The following is a 16306-nucleotide window of genomic DNA, read 5'->3' as shown; positions in this document are numbered from 1 at the left end:
AGAATGAGAACAGGAAAACAGCAGAACTTAATGAAGCAAGCTACAGCTATAGAGCAAGAATGATATTACCATTGGCTCCTCTTTCCTAGAAGACATTTAAAGAATTAATTTTTTAAAAAGATATTATTTATTTATTCCTGAGAGATACAGAGAGAGAGGCAGAGACACAGGCAGAGGGAGAAGCAGGCTCCATGCAGGGAGCCCGATTCAGGACTCGAACCCAGGACCCAGGGTCATGCCCTGAGCCGAAGGCAGACGCTCAACCACTGAGTCACCCAGGCACCCCTAAGGAATTAATTTATATTCTCCCTTTACTCTTCTCTGTGACTGAGATGTGTAGACATTTTCCATTCAAAGGGATGGACGACAAAACAAGCCCTGAGGTTTAAGTCTAAAATCCACGAGCAAGTAAACGGCAAAAGACACGCTTGAAAAATCACATCTCTCCAAATTCTAGCTACTTACTGTTTAAGATATGTGCAAAATGGGGTTTGGAGCGCCAAGCACGCTAATGTGCAAGAAATAATTTAAATATTTTTTTTAAAAAGAAAGAAAATAAAGCTGGAACCTGAAGAGCTTCTTCATTTTCTCAAAATGATAGAGTTTCAAGGAAAAGTACATGCTGGTGAGGAAAGTATAGGTGGTTCACTTGAGCTGGAGTGCACAGCATCAGGCTGGAAGTTGAAACGGTGCCAGGAATTCAAGGCTAAGGAGGTTGCCCTTTATTTGATAGGAACTTTATTTTTCATTTATGTGTTTTTGGGGTCGCTTTCGTTTAATTTTGGGAACTTCTTTTAAGCAATGAAGTGACATGATCAGAGAGTTAATCTGGCAACAACACCTACAACAGATCAGAAAGGGGGAGCAGAATGGAGGGATTGCAACTGTCTGGTCAAAGCCAGGAGGAGAAGGTTCCAAGCACTGTGCTAGAGGACTCGGAGAGGGGCTAGACGGGAAGGACACGGGGGCAACGAGGTCTCAAACACAAAAATAATCCCAGCGCCCTGAGGTCGGGTGACTCAGCCAGAAACACAGAACACAGGAAGATTAGGTTTGGGAGGGCAGGGAACCCCCTTGGAAACTACACCTCAGAGGCCACCAGGCCGCTTGACAGGGCTGGTGGGGTGGGGGTGGGGGGCTGCAGCTCTGGGGAGAAAACAGGCCTTGCACACCCCCTCCAGGGGAACAGCTACCAGACGAGACCAGACAAAACTAGCAGAACAAGTCGAGACCAACAAAACTGTTCTCTGGGGATGGCACAAACGGAACAAGGCAACGCTCCCTAACAGCATTTTCCAACTCTGGCTAACACTTTAGGTGCCTGAGCGAAGCCCCATGCCAGGCTCGCCCAGCCCAGGGAGTCTCTCCTGGGTCCTCCTTGGGCCTTCTGTGCAGAGCCCTCAGACTGTGGTCGGGCACTGGTACTTTCTGTTGCCTCAAACTGAAGCTTTAGCTTTCCTGGGCCGCCCCTTGAGATGTGCCACTCTGATGGACCGTCCGCCAATCTTTCCCTTTTCCCTCAGAGACATCCCGCAGACCAGCCCTGGCTCTGGTCTACGCAGTCAACACAGCAATCCCCCAGCCGCCACATGGGCCCACAGCCCAAAGAACTCTGCTGGGCCCCGGAGGGCCTCGGACACCTGGACAGAGAGGGTCATTTCTTAAAAACTACTTCCAAATTCGCTTCAAACAATGTGAAGACACCTGCTAAATGAACTCCATACAGAATGTTTTAGAAAAGGCAATGTCTGGAATGTAACAACATTCAGAGTTACTTAACCAAGGCATCATGAGATGCAATCTCTGATGCATATTTCTCTGCCAGTTTTATTTCAGAGCATACAACTCAGATTTATATCAGCTTTCCCCATAACTATTAAATATAATAAAGGGGAAGGGGAGGAAGAGAACCTTCCTGTCTAAATCTGTGATTACATAAATATTTTTTATTTTAAATATCTAGCATAATTTTAAAACCAAATGAAACCAAACCAGAGGTTAAACTGTTAGGTTTCACACCATAATGAAATCAGTAACTACAAATAAATAAAACTCTGGATAAATACATAAACAAATGCAGTCACACACACCATCTAAAGAATCTAAAACCAAGAATGGAAAGTTTTTCAGATAATCATTAACATAATTTAGTTAACATACGGTAAATTACAAGAGGGGCCAGGGTCTTTTATAAGGAAAAGATTGACATCCCACAGATACTCAAGATAACCAATAAATCTGTAAATGAAATCAGAGTTGAAAAAATGACCATTAAAAACAAATTGGGGTTTTTGTTTTGTCATTTCAAACTGCTTAAAAATGACTTGCTCCTCTTCTGTGAAATTTCCAAAGGAAAGATACTCAAGGCTCTTTCCTCTCCAGTGTCCCAGCCTCGTCACAATCCCCTCTCCCCTCTGACCCTCTTTGAGCAAAGCTGATAAATGGAAAAATGAAATCATTCAAGCTGTTTCCACCAACACATAACAGCAAGCCGGAGATACCTGAAAGGCAAAATTCATCTCTCTGAGGAATCACTAATCAGATAACCTCTGAATAACGCATCCTGAGTATGTGACATTCTTTTTCCAGTGTTTCTGTGGGTCTCATTTCCCTGGGAGGGGGGCGGTGGGGAGCAGCCCTTGCTGGGTCACAAAGGCTAGTGGTGCTTACCTTTTTGGCTCTTTGGGCTATGTCTGGGGTTCTTGTAAGCAGCTTCTCAATCAGGTACTCTCTGTTCTGAAAAACAAATGTTCCCAACAGTTCAACACCAAATATCATACACAGAAATTCATAGTGATTTCAAAATAGCAGATCTATGTAGGTTTTTTAAGTATGTTACCTTGGCTTTCTGGAAGAATTTGCATTTTAAAAGTTCTGCGGCTGTGGGCCTGAAAGATCAATAATAAATTAGAGTTGAAACAATGACCACTCAATAAATACACTGCCTTGACGAAACAACCAAGTTCTAGAGTATTTCTGGAAAACCAGTTTCAGGAATAGCAAAACCAGAAACTAAATTAAATCATAAACGGGCTCTAAATAAAACCAGGGCTGATTTTCCAGTTCTTTCCAAATACCCCTACTGCAAAACACATAAGCTCCTGTAAGTTAAATATTTGGGGCATGATCAATTTTCCACCCTTCATCTTTACACCTCACTAAGTGAATTCAGTCTTTCTGAAAGGTGGCAGACTGACACGTCTGTGAGCTAAATTCCTGTATTTATTAAGAAGCTTTGCAAGGTGCAATATGACCCTGTCAAAGAAATTATAGTCTACTGAGTTCTATGATTCCCCAAGAACAGCAGTTACTGCAAGGTGTCCACATCATGTGGACAAGCTCTGTCTGCCCACTGAGGGATCCTGTCTTAATTGTATATGCCCCACTTGTTTTCAGGCGGAGGGAAATGCTATGGTGATTCATAAAATGCAAACTCCTGTAAAAGCATTACCGGACTGGTCTGATTGTCTCCTCCTGATGCCATTTATCTTGTTTTTCTACCCTGGATTTCCTATAAACTAAAAATTAGGTCTAAAAACTTGACTAGGAGGCACGTGGGGGGCTCAGCAGTTGAGCGTCTGCCTTCGGCTCTGGTCGAGATCCCGAGGTCCTGGGATCAAGTTCAGTGTCAGGTTTCCCTCGGGAAGCCTGCTCCTCCCTCTGCCTGTGTCTCTGCCTCACTCTGTGTCTCTTGTTTTTTTCTTTTTTTTTTTTTACTATTTTATTTATTTATTCATGAGGGACACAGAGAGAAGAGAGAGAGAGAGAGAGAGAGAGAGGCAGAGACACAGGCAGAGGGAGAAGGAGGCTCCATGCAGGGAGCCTGACGTGGGACTCGATCCCAGGTCTCCAGGATCATGCCCTGGGCTGAAGGCGGCGCTAAACTGCTGAGCCACCAGGGCTGCCCTCTGTGTCTCTTGTGAATAAATAAAATCTTTTAAAAATAAAAGTAAAAAAAAAAAAAAAAAAAACCTGACCAGGCTGCATGAAGCATGTGGGGCGAGGCATGCTTCATAGATGACACCATGCACTCCTCCTACTGTATATCAGAAGCACATAATGTTAGGTTATCTCACTGGGAGTGATGCCAAGTTTTAACCAATGATCCCCTGCCCTGAGACCTCTCCACTGTAAGGGTATCCTGTGGGGTAACACTGTGGCCTTATAGGAGTGTTCTATTCCCTAAGGGTTTTAGCCTCTTTGTCTTAAATAATTATTTCAGAGCAGATAGTAGAATGCTGATTTTCTACTTCTATTATTCCTTCCACATCTATTAACTAGCATTCTTCCATATAGGACAGCTTCCTTCCTCAATAGTTTTCCTTCTAAAACAAACAGCCAAGCAGATAGAATCAGATACCTCTAGACTAGAAGATAATCAATAAGACAACTGTCCTCCTCTCTTCAAAAAGTCAGTGTCATAGAGGAAGAGGAGAGAAGTAAGAGGACTGTTGCAGATTAAAACAGACATAAATAAATAAATAAATAAATAAATAAATAAATAAATAAATAAAAATAATAAATAAAACAGACTTAAAGAAACAAAACCAAATGCCATAAGTGACCCTTGTCTAAATCCTGCCATTGGAAGGCGAAAGGGGAGGAGCTATAAAAGACATTCGGAAATAAGTAGATATATGTGAATATGCTGGGTATGAAGGACATTTGAAGGAATTACTGGTTATTTTCTTAGGTGTGGAAAGGTATTGTGGTTATACAGGAACATGTTTTTATTTGTAGGGAAAGCAAGCTGAAACATTAAGTCTGTTACTTTCAAACTGTTCAGCAAATAAAATGTGGGGAAGCAGATACAGCAGATATGAAAAATGTTCATGATTGTTGCATCTAGCTGGTGCCATAGAAGGAAACACTGTACTGTTTTTTCACCCTTTTCTGTGTATTTAAATTTTTTCATAATAAAAAAATTGGGGAGCATTATTGAATAAGGTACACACATTATTATGTTGAGAGGGGTGCAAGTTTAAAAGGAGTCCTCAGATGTGAAAAGATTGGAAACCACCGCTTGGGAACCAGGCAACTCCATTAAAATGTGTCCAGGGACTGAACCCAAGCATACGGAAAAATTAGGAAAAGTCGTTAAGTACATGGCTGTCGAAACCATGTGAGTCTACAGGGGCCTTAAACTGCATTTCGGTGCAAAGAAGTTTTCTATTTAAATTGTTATTGCTCTTTTTCTCAGCTTCATGTGGAACACTGGCTAGAGGGACCTGACAAAGAACCCCAATCACCATAGTCACAGCAATAAACAGCTGTTAATTGCTAACTGCTTTGAGTAAATAAAGGTCTAAACAACAGGTGGGCCGCGATTTACATTTTGCGTGCCATATCCCCTCAGCGAGCTTGTTCAAATTCAATGAATTCGTACCTTGTTAAATGGGCTCCCTAGAACTAAAAATGATGCTGCTATTTTACATGATTTAACTTTGGTTGTTCACTTAATGTACACTCTTACTGATCGTGGGCAATGTTTTTGGCCTCGCACTACTCCAAACTCATCCTTCATTCCCTCTGTAAATATTTAGTAAGCAAATCCTGACAAATCCTGTGTCAGGATTTGTGCTAGGTGCCAGGCCTACAGTAGTGAACACGACAGATGCTGACACTACCTCCAACAACTTAGAATCTAGCAGACAAGAGTTAGCGTGTGTGGTTAGATGGGATGAGGCTGGTCAGAACATCAAACACGGGACTGGAGTTCCGGGGGAAGGGGAAGACCGCAGAGAAAACACACAGGACGACAGTCACGCCGTACTGAGCGAGACCCGGGGTCATGTTTGGCACCTCAGAACATGAAACAGAATTCTAAAACCCAAGAGGCACACCAAATAACTTGCACTTAACTCTTTTAAGTGAAAAGGAACCTAAGAAAATCAAGACTTGAGGCCACTGATTCGGTTAAATCCCTCATCACCCTTGGTCATGACGTACAGTCATCACAGCCCCCCAGCCAGACTCTCTGCTACATCTCTCTTCTTCATTCTAACCCATCGTCTACCTTGCTCCAGAGCTGGCTCTATAAAAACCCGATTCTTATCCATCCTAACAGATTTCAGTGGCCAGAGAGATGCTGGCTCCTCCATCTTCATTTCCCATGGCAACCCTTGCGAACTCTGTCCTCCAGCTACAGTGACACTCTCACCCGTCTCCTGCTCCTTATGACAAAGCACACACTGCATTTCTTCAAAAAATTTTGTAACTGACTGGCACAGCCTTGCTCATCAGTCAAGAACCACTTTACATGTCATCATCTTCAGAGCTACTTTGTTCGGCTCCTCCAAGTAGAATTCCCATTGCTCCCTACTCGGTGCTCACACACCCTTCTACCCACACTCCTGTTCTGGAATTATCTGTTCCTATGCCTTCCCGCCTCCACACCCCACTAGGTTATAAGCCCTTTCAAGACAGGGACTACACAGTATTCATTCTTTTATATCCCCAATGTCCAACACAGACCAGAAAATTATCATAGCTCAATTTCCATACCATAACCAAATATGGGGTAGAAGTGATGCTACCAGACATTCGGACACAGAACCACAATTCTCTGAGCCAAATTTAGTCAACACCAAATTCTAAGCATCTGTTCAAGATAGTAGGGAACAGGATAACGATGTAATGAAAATAATATCCATGCTAACAAAAGAAAAAGAAAGGAAGAAAGAAAAGAAACAGGAAAAGAAAGAGAGAGGAAAGGGCTAAGTCCACGAGGTCCTGAAGTGGAGAGCCACAACACAAGCTTCCCTCGCTCCTCTGTACCCGGCCTCCTCCTTCCACACACTAAGGGTCAGGGGTAGGACCAAAACCGAGAGAGGACTGGGAAATGCAGACATACCTCAAGATACAGAGCTGGGGAGATACCTTCCCTTCCCTTCCTCATTTCTATGGTGGCCAAATCTATAAAGGGGAAAAGCATGCTACAGAGAAAACCCCCTTCTCTGCACTCTCCATTCTGAGCCTTCATCAATAAATACAATCACATAAGAAATGAGAAATGGTTTACAGGAGCTACATTCCTTCCTCTATAGGCTCAATATTTATATTAATAGGTTATACAGGTCATACAAAATAATAGGTCTACTCTATACAGAGAAGAACTAAACAGTAGATCCTCTGTGCGCTCAAATGCCATCAAGCGTCTATAGCTTTGGAGTAGAACCGTACAAGTGCCGAGCTATCTCCATAAGAAAGTATGGGGAAGGGGATCCCTGGGTGGCTCAGTGGTTTAGCACCTGCCTTTGGTCCAGGGCGCGATCCTGGAGTCCCGGAATCGAGTCCCACATCAGGCTCCCTGCATGGAGCCTGCTTCTCCCTCTGTCTGTGTCTCTGCCTCTCTCTCTCTCTCTACGTCTATCATAAATAAATAAATAAATAAATAAATCTTAAAAAAAAAAAAAAGAAAGAAAGTATGGGGAAGTGGAACTGAAAAGAACGAGGAAAATGAAGGAGGAAGAAAGTAATAGAAGGCATGAGAGAAGGTGAGGTACATGCTGCCCATCTGAATTTGGGGGTTTTGTGTTTTGTTCACTTGTTTGTTTTAGTTTTATGCTATAGCAACTACCAGTACAGGGTTAATATGGAGCCATCAATGGGGCCGGCCTCTGAGTGAGTAGCACCTAAGAGAAGGAATCCTGCAAGCACAGTTATGTCTTACATGGCTGATAACATTTTCAAATAACGCAACATAATATAAATACAGACACTGCTGTACAAGGAAAGCTAAAATGCTATACCAGCAACCCAAATAATGGTATAGGCTATGAATGATGAATTCATTTTAAAATCCTTCAAAACAACGCAGTAGTCTGTAAGTACCAACATTCTCAGAAGAAAATCTCTTAAAGAATTCAATGAACACATATGGATGAACCAAAGTCCACTGAGACTTAAAATAATTTTCAAAGGATTCAGGATGAACATGATACAGTTTAAGTAGTTCTAACAATCTGTATTATAATTTTTAAAATCTCACTGACCTCAAGCAGAGTTGCATCTCTCACCCTATCCTCCCTTTAAAGGAAATATTCAAGTTTAATTCACGTATAATGAATTTATCATTGTGCTAGCCACCCTCTTGTTGCTCAAAGAAAATGCTGGCTCCTTTTATAGTTGCCATCCACATGAAGTACATAATCTACAGGATTATGGCTCATTTTTTTAAAGAAATAACTAAACATTCTGCTCTGCAAATATAAGCACCTCTCAGTCTATGCCAATGCAGAGACAGACTTGGATGAGGCAAATAGCTCTAACACCCCAGCTCTCTTTTATTAGGAAAGTTCAATGAGTTCTCAGGATTGGCAGAAAACACAGCTTCTTCTCAGCTAGCCTGAGGGCTCCTGCACAGGACTGGATCTGTTCTGGTCACTGTGATATGTTTCTATTCATTGCTAAAAAGGTACTCAGCTAGATCTGGATTTTGGTACCTGTCGGTTGCTTTCAGATTATAAGCTGATGATCTATATGGAAACTAAACAAAAATTGTCAAAAATCTTGCATTTACTCCTCAACCCATTTGAATCTGGTTTGTTTCTGAAACACTCTTCAATAAGTCCAAATCACCCCCAAATTGCAAGCTCATAGTTGTTTCCAGTTGCTCAAGAAATATCAAATACGTAATACAGATCTGACACGGTGGATAGAAAGATATAAAGATGAATGACACAGGTTCTCCTTCTAAAAGACTTACAATCTTACGAGGAAATTGGATGTGTAAGTCAATAAATGCACAGAGGATGGTAAGTGTTACAAGAGACATCTCCTCAACATACTATAGAAAAACTAAGAGTTGCAATAATTCCACTTGGTCAGGAAGGAAACAGCAAATAACGAACAGCAAGCCCAATTCCCTGAATATTTAAGAACTCATAGGCACTATGCTACCCACATTTTTTTTTAATAAGATGTATTTATTTATTTTGAGAGAGAGCACACATGCAAAAGGGGTGGGGGACAAGGGGAGAGGGACTCTCAAGCAGACAGTGAGGACAGTACCTGACATGGGGCTGAGGACAGTGCCTGAGATGGGGCTCGATCATACTACCTCAAGATTATGACCTGAGCCAAAACCAAGAGCCAGATGCTCAACCAACTGAGCTACCCAGAAGCCCCTATGCTATCCTCTCTTGGTGCATTACTGTATTCCATCTTCATGACAATCCAATGAAGTAGGTGCTATTAGACCCATTTACAGACTTAGGAAACTAAGTCATGTAGCTGATGAGAAAGTAGAGCTAGGAATCTCACCCAGATTTATCTAACTCTAAGGACATGGGGTCTTTCATGTAAGCATTAAAAGAGGGTAGAAGGGGGACAGAGGAAGAGGAAGAACCTTTAAACAACATAAATAAAGGCAGAGAAGACAGGAAATATTCATGGTTTCTTTCAGATTTGTGTAGCAATTAAATGTTTACTTAAGTAATGAATACATATTTTAAAACCGCATCCTATATAATAAATAGTTCAACGATATTGGTTTTTTTCCCATTCTCATGTTTCATGATTTTTTTTTCTTTTAAAGAAGAAATATAAATGGCCAACAGACACATGACAAGATCACTCATCATCAGAGAAATGCAAATCAAAATCACAAGGGGAACCGGGCTGGCTCAGCCAGTAGAACAATACGATGCTTGATCTAAGGGTTGTGAGTTTGAACCCCATGCTAGGGGAGAGTTTACTTGAAAAAATGAATTTAACTTAATTGAAAAAAAAAACACAATGAAATATCACCTTACACCTGTCAGAATGGCTAGTCAAGAAGATAAGAGACAAATGTTGGTGAGGATGTGGAGAAAAAGGAAACTTTGTGCTCTATTAGTGGGAATGCAAATTGGTACAGCCACAGTGGAAAAACAGTATGGAAGTTCCTCAAAAAATTAAAAACAGAATTACCATATGATCTAGTAATTCTATTACTGGGGATTTACCTAAGGAAAATCAAAGAAAACACTAATCCAAAAAGATAAATGCACAACCTATGTTTATCGTAGCATTATTAGCAATAGCCATGGTATGGAAGCAACTCAAGTGTCTATTGATAGATGAATGGATAAAGAAAATATGGTACATATATACAATGGAACACTATTCAGCCTTAAAAAGGAATGAGATTGGCCATTTGCAACAACATGGATGGACCTAGCAGATATAATGCTAAGTGAAATAAGTTAGAGAATGACAAATTCCATATGATTTCACTCATATGTAGAATCCAAGAAACAAACCAAACAAACAAACAAAACAGACTCTTAAATATAGAGAGCAAAATGATGGTTGCCAGAGGAAAGGTGGGTGGGGAGGATGGGTGAATAGGTGATGGGGATTAAGAGTACACTTACCGTGATAAGCACCAAGTAATGTATAGAGGTTTTGAATCATTATACTGTACACCTAAAACTGCTATAACACTGTCTGTTAATTATACTTCAATTTTTTAAAGAAAGAGTCCCCAGGAATTTGGTGCACCAATACTGTTTGTTATAGGGGACAGTTGCACAATAGTGAGATTAGATTAGATTATAACAAAAATATCTAAAATAAGTCCTTAAACTATTAATACTGGGCAGCCCCGGTGGCCCAGCAGTTGAGTGTCTGCCTGCAGCCCAGGGCGTGATCCTGAAGTCCCGGGATCGAGTCCCAAGTCGGGCTCCCTGCATGGAGCCTGCTCCTCCCTCTGCCTGTGTCTCTGCCTCTCTTTCTGTGTCTTTCATGAATAAATAAATAAAATCTTTAAAAAAAAACAAAACAAAACTATTAATACTTTGTAAACCAATAAGTTACTAAAAGAGTAATCTGAGGGGAAGACTTTGTAAGAATTCAAATATATGGTGCAAGGCTCTTTTGGAGAATTTTTTCTTTTTTTTTTTTTTTAGGGTGGTGGGAACCTGATATTTGAGCTCATATAATAAATAACTCCTGGGAAGAATTTCAAGATTATTAAGAAATAAAGGAAAGTTTGTTAAATATAATGTATGACAACCTAATTTATTCTGACTAAACTACAAATTCCTAAAGAAATCTACTGCTGTATTATTAAAGTACACCAGCAATTCTATCCTACAGGATCTTTTTTCCAAAAGGGCTAGAATCGTGTGACATTACCCATCACCACCACTAGGTGGGATCTCAACTAGTTTGAGAATCCCAGAGACCATGAGCATTAACCCAGTGCCAACTGGGAAGACAGGTACCTCTCTCATAGGGCTCTGGAGGATGGAACTATTTCCTCGGTGATGCCAAAAATCACCAAAAAACAAAGGTAAGACAAGGAAGTGTTGCAGAACACAATCAGAATCTAAAAGTACTTTCCCCCAACAGGAGTGTGAAGTAACCTTAATGAAAGATCGCTGTAACTTCAGAAGAAAAACAAGCCCTACAAATCAAACATAAAAGGCAACTAAAATGTTTAAGCAGAAATAGCCTGTTGGTGTGACAAAACAATTATCCCTTTTACAGGAAATAACGTCAAGGTGCTTGATAGCAAACAGTCTTTAGACCTAGCTCCACGAAAATGGTGCGTGATACAGAAAAGATTCAAAGCAAATGCAGTAAAATGTAAAGGAACCCAGAGAGTAGCTACAAAGAATGGGGTAAAATAATGGAAATTGTGTTTAATCTAGAGAAGGGTTGCCTACTCAAACAGCAGATTACTATGTAAAGATAAAGGCTTAAGTTTCATAAAGGATATAAGGATACTGGAATCCCTCCGAAAGCAGGGTACTTCGCGGAGAAAGAAAGCTTCAAAAGAGAAGCCAGTTTTTACGTCTTCAAATGTAAGTATCAACTCAAACCGTTGGGTGGATGAGGTGGCCAGTGACCCCAGAGGCCTCTCCAGATCTGTGGTCTCTGCGGACAGTACGCTAGGGCCGTGCCGCACACGACCAAGCTCTGCCAAGGGACTCTAGCCCGGCAAGGCCTGAGTGGCTCGCGTCATTAACATTCTTCTTTAAGTGATAAAAGACACACACGGCTATATTATCACCAGCCAGGGTATTTCAAAGTCACAGAAATAAAGAAGGAAGAAACAAACTCCAAAAACAGGGACACTACAGAGCAGGGCAGTAGCCCAAGAATAAAGAGGAGTGACACGCATGTTAACTTCAAACCATTTGCTTCTGTTTATATGATTAATGTTTCTAATGCAAAAATCTTAATCTTCTTTACTGATAATCTTTTAAACAGCACAACTTGTTCTGCAACTAAAAGGAAGCTCATGCAAAATTCAATAGCTCTGCCCGGTTTAGACTGGAGCTAGCAGGATATTCAAATCCTGAGAGGTCAGCTCAACCTACACAGTACGGAATAGGAGCTCGGCTTCTGAGTGCACCACTGCCAATTTCTTTTGATTTCTGTTTTCCTTCATTTCCTTTGATGACAGAGCCCACACCTAACAAACACAGTGAATCTCATTAGCACTAAAAATTTTCCTCCACCTCTCTCCCTCATCCTCACCCCTCTCTGTCTTGGATCCACCCTGTCTTCCACTAACAGGTTGGAAACCAGGGGCCAGAGCAGGATTTCCCTTGAACTCGAAGTACCTTTCAGGTGTCCTCACACAGCCTTTTCCCAGCCACAAACAGAGCTTTGTCGTGATTCAAACCAGGTCATTAACTCATCCACCACGTCTGACATACCTTTTAGAAGGATCTTTCTGAAGACACAGTGAAAGTAATTTCCTAAAGGACTTGCCGTACTTTTTCATCATTTCCTTATCCTCCACTCCTGTTTCTAAAGTGGGTGGATCATTTTGCAAAGTCAACATTAACACCTGCAGCAGAAACAAGCACCAAGACAGAATCAGTACAGCCACCACTACGGTCGAGTTTTTAATTTTTCACAAAAGCATTAATAAAGACCATCTTTGAGGAGGTGCTTTCCCGTGATTTTAACCTTCCAGAAAGCGTGAGCTGAAAAGTATTATTTCCCTTTGCAAATCTGTTCACGTGCCCTTTCACCTCTTTGTTATTCCATTGACAGAACTTATAAAATCTGTTCTGTGTGTTAAGAAGGATGTCCCAAAGCGGCCAGGACAGACGTCTGGGAACTGGCTCGCTCTCACACAGCCTCCTGGAGGAGCACGTAGCTCCAACACAGGCTTAGTGAAGGCTGGGGCTCTGGCTGGGAAAGTGGGGGGTAGTGAGGGGGGCTTGGCCCAGAGCGACAGGGAACGGTCCTGCGTACAGGTCATTCATAAATAGGAAGCCCCCCACCCGGAACTCCAGGCTTCTGTTAACACACTGCCAACCCTAAAAATAAATCCACAACATCCCAGAATGTAACACATGATTTCCCCCTTTTTTTAAATGAGAAAACCTACAGAATATTACTTAAAATGGAGACAGTAAGACACTGAAGTTAGCCAGAATGCGAGTTACTGAAGACCATAACTGTGGCAAAAGGCCACGTTGCTTTGGGAGGGGGACAAAATAAATGCAAAACACTGCTTCCAATCAAAAAGGTAAAAATTCCATTCATTCACAACATCAAAATTACTTGTTTAAAAAAAGAGTAGAATTTGTAGTATTGACCTATAAAAGGAATAAACCTCATTAATGCATAAATTGGCCTTAATTTATGCAAAAGTTATACATGCCAAGACTCCTTTCAAACACTTTCAGATGTGTGAATAGATGAAGGATTAAAGTGACAGTTTATTGTTTGTGGAGGATAATAGCAAACAGAAGAAAGTGGGAGAGCTGTTAAGTCCTAGCAGGGCCTCGCAGGATGCCAGGCTGGGGTTAGCAATGTGACTGTGGATTCGGGTGGGCAACACGAAGGTTTGGGGGAAGAAAGAAAATGAGAACTAAGAAAAAGTAATACAGAAAAACCAATGGAAGGAAAAATCCTCACAGTTGCTTCAGTGCTTTTTCTCTGAAAGGTCAATTCAATTGTTTCCACCTCAACTTTGAATTTTCTGCTAACAAAAGCAGGTATGTCTATACACACACACCCTAATCTTAAGTGTGTTGAAAATATGTATATAAATATAGTGAGAAAACAACAATGAAATGAACTACACTAAAACCTTAACAGGGATTGTCTGTGGTTGATGAGATTGTGAGTGATTATATTCTTCTCTGTTCTTGTTTGGACTCCAAATTTTTTCCCATAAGAATGTATTAACTTTTTAATCCGTGAAATTATTTAACTTTGTTTATCCTCTGGTTTTTCTTTTTCTTTTTTTTTTTTTTTTTTAATCCTCTGGTTTTTCTTAATCCTCCTAAGTTTTTCCAGTATTTTCCTAGGGAAACACTGAAACAAACACTGTATTCTCTGTAAAATACTTTCACAATTTCCACCAATTATTTCAGCCCCCAAACAAATTCTAATTGGGTAAATCAGCTCTGATACCACCACCTCATAATAAGTGAAATAATAATGTAGGCCAGTTAAGGGAAAAACAAAAATCTGGACACAGTATCCAAATGTAGGTTATTGCCTAAAAACACTGGCCTCACTTATTTCAGATGAGTCACCAATATGACATTATGAGCACAGAGGGTGAAATGTTACAGATCATTAAAAAAAAAAATTGGGGAAATCCATCTGCAAAGATATCACTATAATCTATTTCTAGATTTTCCTTGGGAGTCTGGGGTCTTCTGCTATCAAAAGAGTAATGACCAGCATTTGTCACAGTTCTCAACCTCCATCTCATTCTTCAGATAGCTCTGTGCTAAGAATGTAAAGAGAGCTTCAAAGCTGGGAACTGTACCACTTTTGTCTTATTCTGTCCACATCAGACATATTGAACTTGGCTGCATTCCTCCATTAATTTTCCTCAGGTCTAAGAGAAAAATGACTATGTTTAAGAGAATTACAGAACAGATTCCGTTAATTCTATTTCAAGCCCAATATATTATTTCCAATAGTAATTACTTTCATAGGAGGATATTTGTGATAAGGCGCTGCTCCTGTTGCTAATTCAATGGCAGTTATTCCAAAACTCCACATGTCAGCCTTGAAGTCATAGCCTCTCACCTAAGAAAAGAACGAGGGAAAAACACAATTATAAAATAGGCATGTCACACACCATGAAGTCCATATTATGTTGGAAGTCTACAGCGTGTATGCACAACTTTGATATTACTTTGCTAAAGCCCAGCTAAACCTCAGTTACATGATGCATTCTAGGAAAGTGATTTGAATGAAATGTTAATACATTTAATGATACAAAACATCACTTTTTTTTTTTTTTTTTTACCTGTTCCATGACTTCAGGGGCCATCCAACACGGAGTACCAACAAATGTTTTTCTTACTTTATTCCGGGTAACATCACCCCCTGTTGCTAAGAATGCACTTACCCCAAAATCTAAAAGAAAAACAAAAATCATCCTTATTTTATATAAGACATTATTGCTTACAAATTCCAACTTTATGAATCTCTCGTTTCCTAGTGACCTTTCCAATGATGCTGAATTGTTCCAAGTACCATGGAGTTCTCTTGGGGCACCCCAAGGCAATCCTGCCACCTGCCAGCCTACACTTCATTTATTTTTAAGATTTTATTTATTTATTCATGAGAGACACACAGAGAGAGAGAGAGAGAGAGAGAGGCAGAGACCCAGGCAGAGGGAGAAGCAGGCTCCATGCAGGGAGCCCGACGTGGGACTCAATCCCAGGACTCCAGGATCACGCCCTGAGCCAAAGGCAGACACTCAACCACTGAGCCACCCAGGGGTCCCCAGCCTACACTTTAGAGAGAACACCATCATGGGTAATGGGTCAGCAAGCCCACCAGTCCAGAAACCTCAGCATACCAAATCATATTTTCTACCAAAAAGGTATCAAAAGTTGCAACTAACCATACAGGGTTACATCAATATAAATAAAAATGCATTCTCAGAGCCCTAAGTATAAATCTTAGCTTTTAGCTAAGATTCATTTCAAAAACTCAGTTACAAGAATAGCATGGAAGCAGAAAAACTAGTATATGATGTAGTTTCTTTCTATGTGTTTCTTTTATTATGATTATTTTCCAGCCTCTCTAATTCCACATCATCAATGTTTGGGGAATAGGTTTTTCTTTTTAAGGTGGCTTGGGGGAGGGTGAAACAGAGGGGATTAAGAGTGCACTTATGGTGATGAGCACCGAGTAATGTAGGGGATTGCTGAATCATTATACTGAATACCCAAAACTGACATAACACTGTATGTTAATCATAATTCAATTAAAAAAATAAATAAAGGATAAATAAGACTCATCTTCCACATTCTCATGGCCTTGTTTAAATAGTGCTGACACCTTAGGAGAAATAATAACAGCAAATCCACAAACCCAGGTA

The 16306-nt window shown here is 40.7% G+C and overlaps 1 protein-coding gene across 11 annotated transcripts in view; it reads right to left on the bottom strand.

The window, feature by feature from the left end:
- The window catches only part of STK39 (serine/threonine kinase 39), a 316325-nt gene that overhangs the window by 174446 nt on the left and 125573 nt on the right, over positions 1 to 16306 (bottom strand). For all 11 annotated transcript variants that reach the window (XM_077883571.1, XM_077883578.1, XM_077883573.1 and 8 more), the window contains exons 6-10: positions 15224 to 15333; positions 14899 to 15000; positions 12654 to 12787; positions 2840 to 2888; positions 2671 to 2736 (exon numbers count right to left, since the gene is read on the bottom strand). In XM_077883571.1, coding sequence (XP_077739697.1) covers positions 2671 to 2736; positions 2840 to 2888; positions 12654 to 12787; positions 14899 to 15000; positions 15224 to 15333 — 461 coding nt within the window. The remainder of the gene's footprint in view (positions 1 to 2670; positions 2737 to 2839; positions 2889 to 12653; positions 12788 to 14898; positions 15001 to 15223; positions 15334 to 16306) is intronic.

Source organism: Canis aureus, chromosome 34 (assembly GCF_053574225.1).
Source record: "Canis aureus isolate CA01 chromosome 34, VMU_Caureus_v.1.0, whole genome shotgun sequence".
In the NCBI taxonomy this organism is placed as follows: Eukaryota; Metazoa; Chordata; class Mammalia; order Carnivora; family Canidae; genus Canis; species Canis aureus.
The sequence above is the reverse complement of the archived record's forward strand: the minus strand, read 5'-3'. Positions and strand labels throughout refer to the sequence as shown.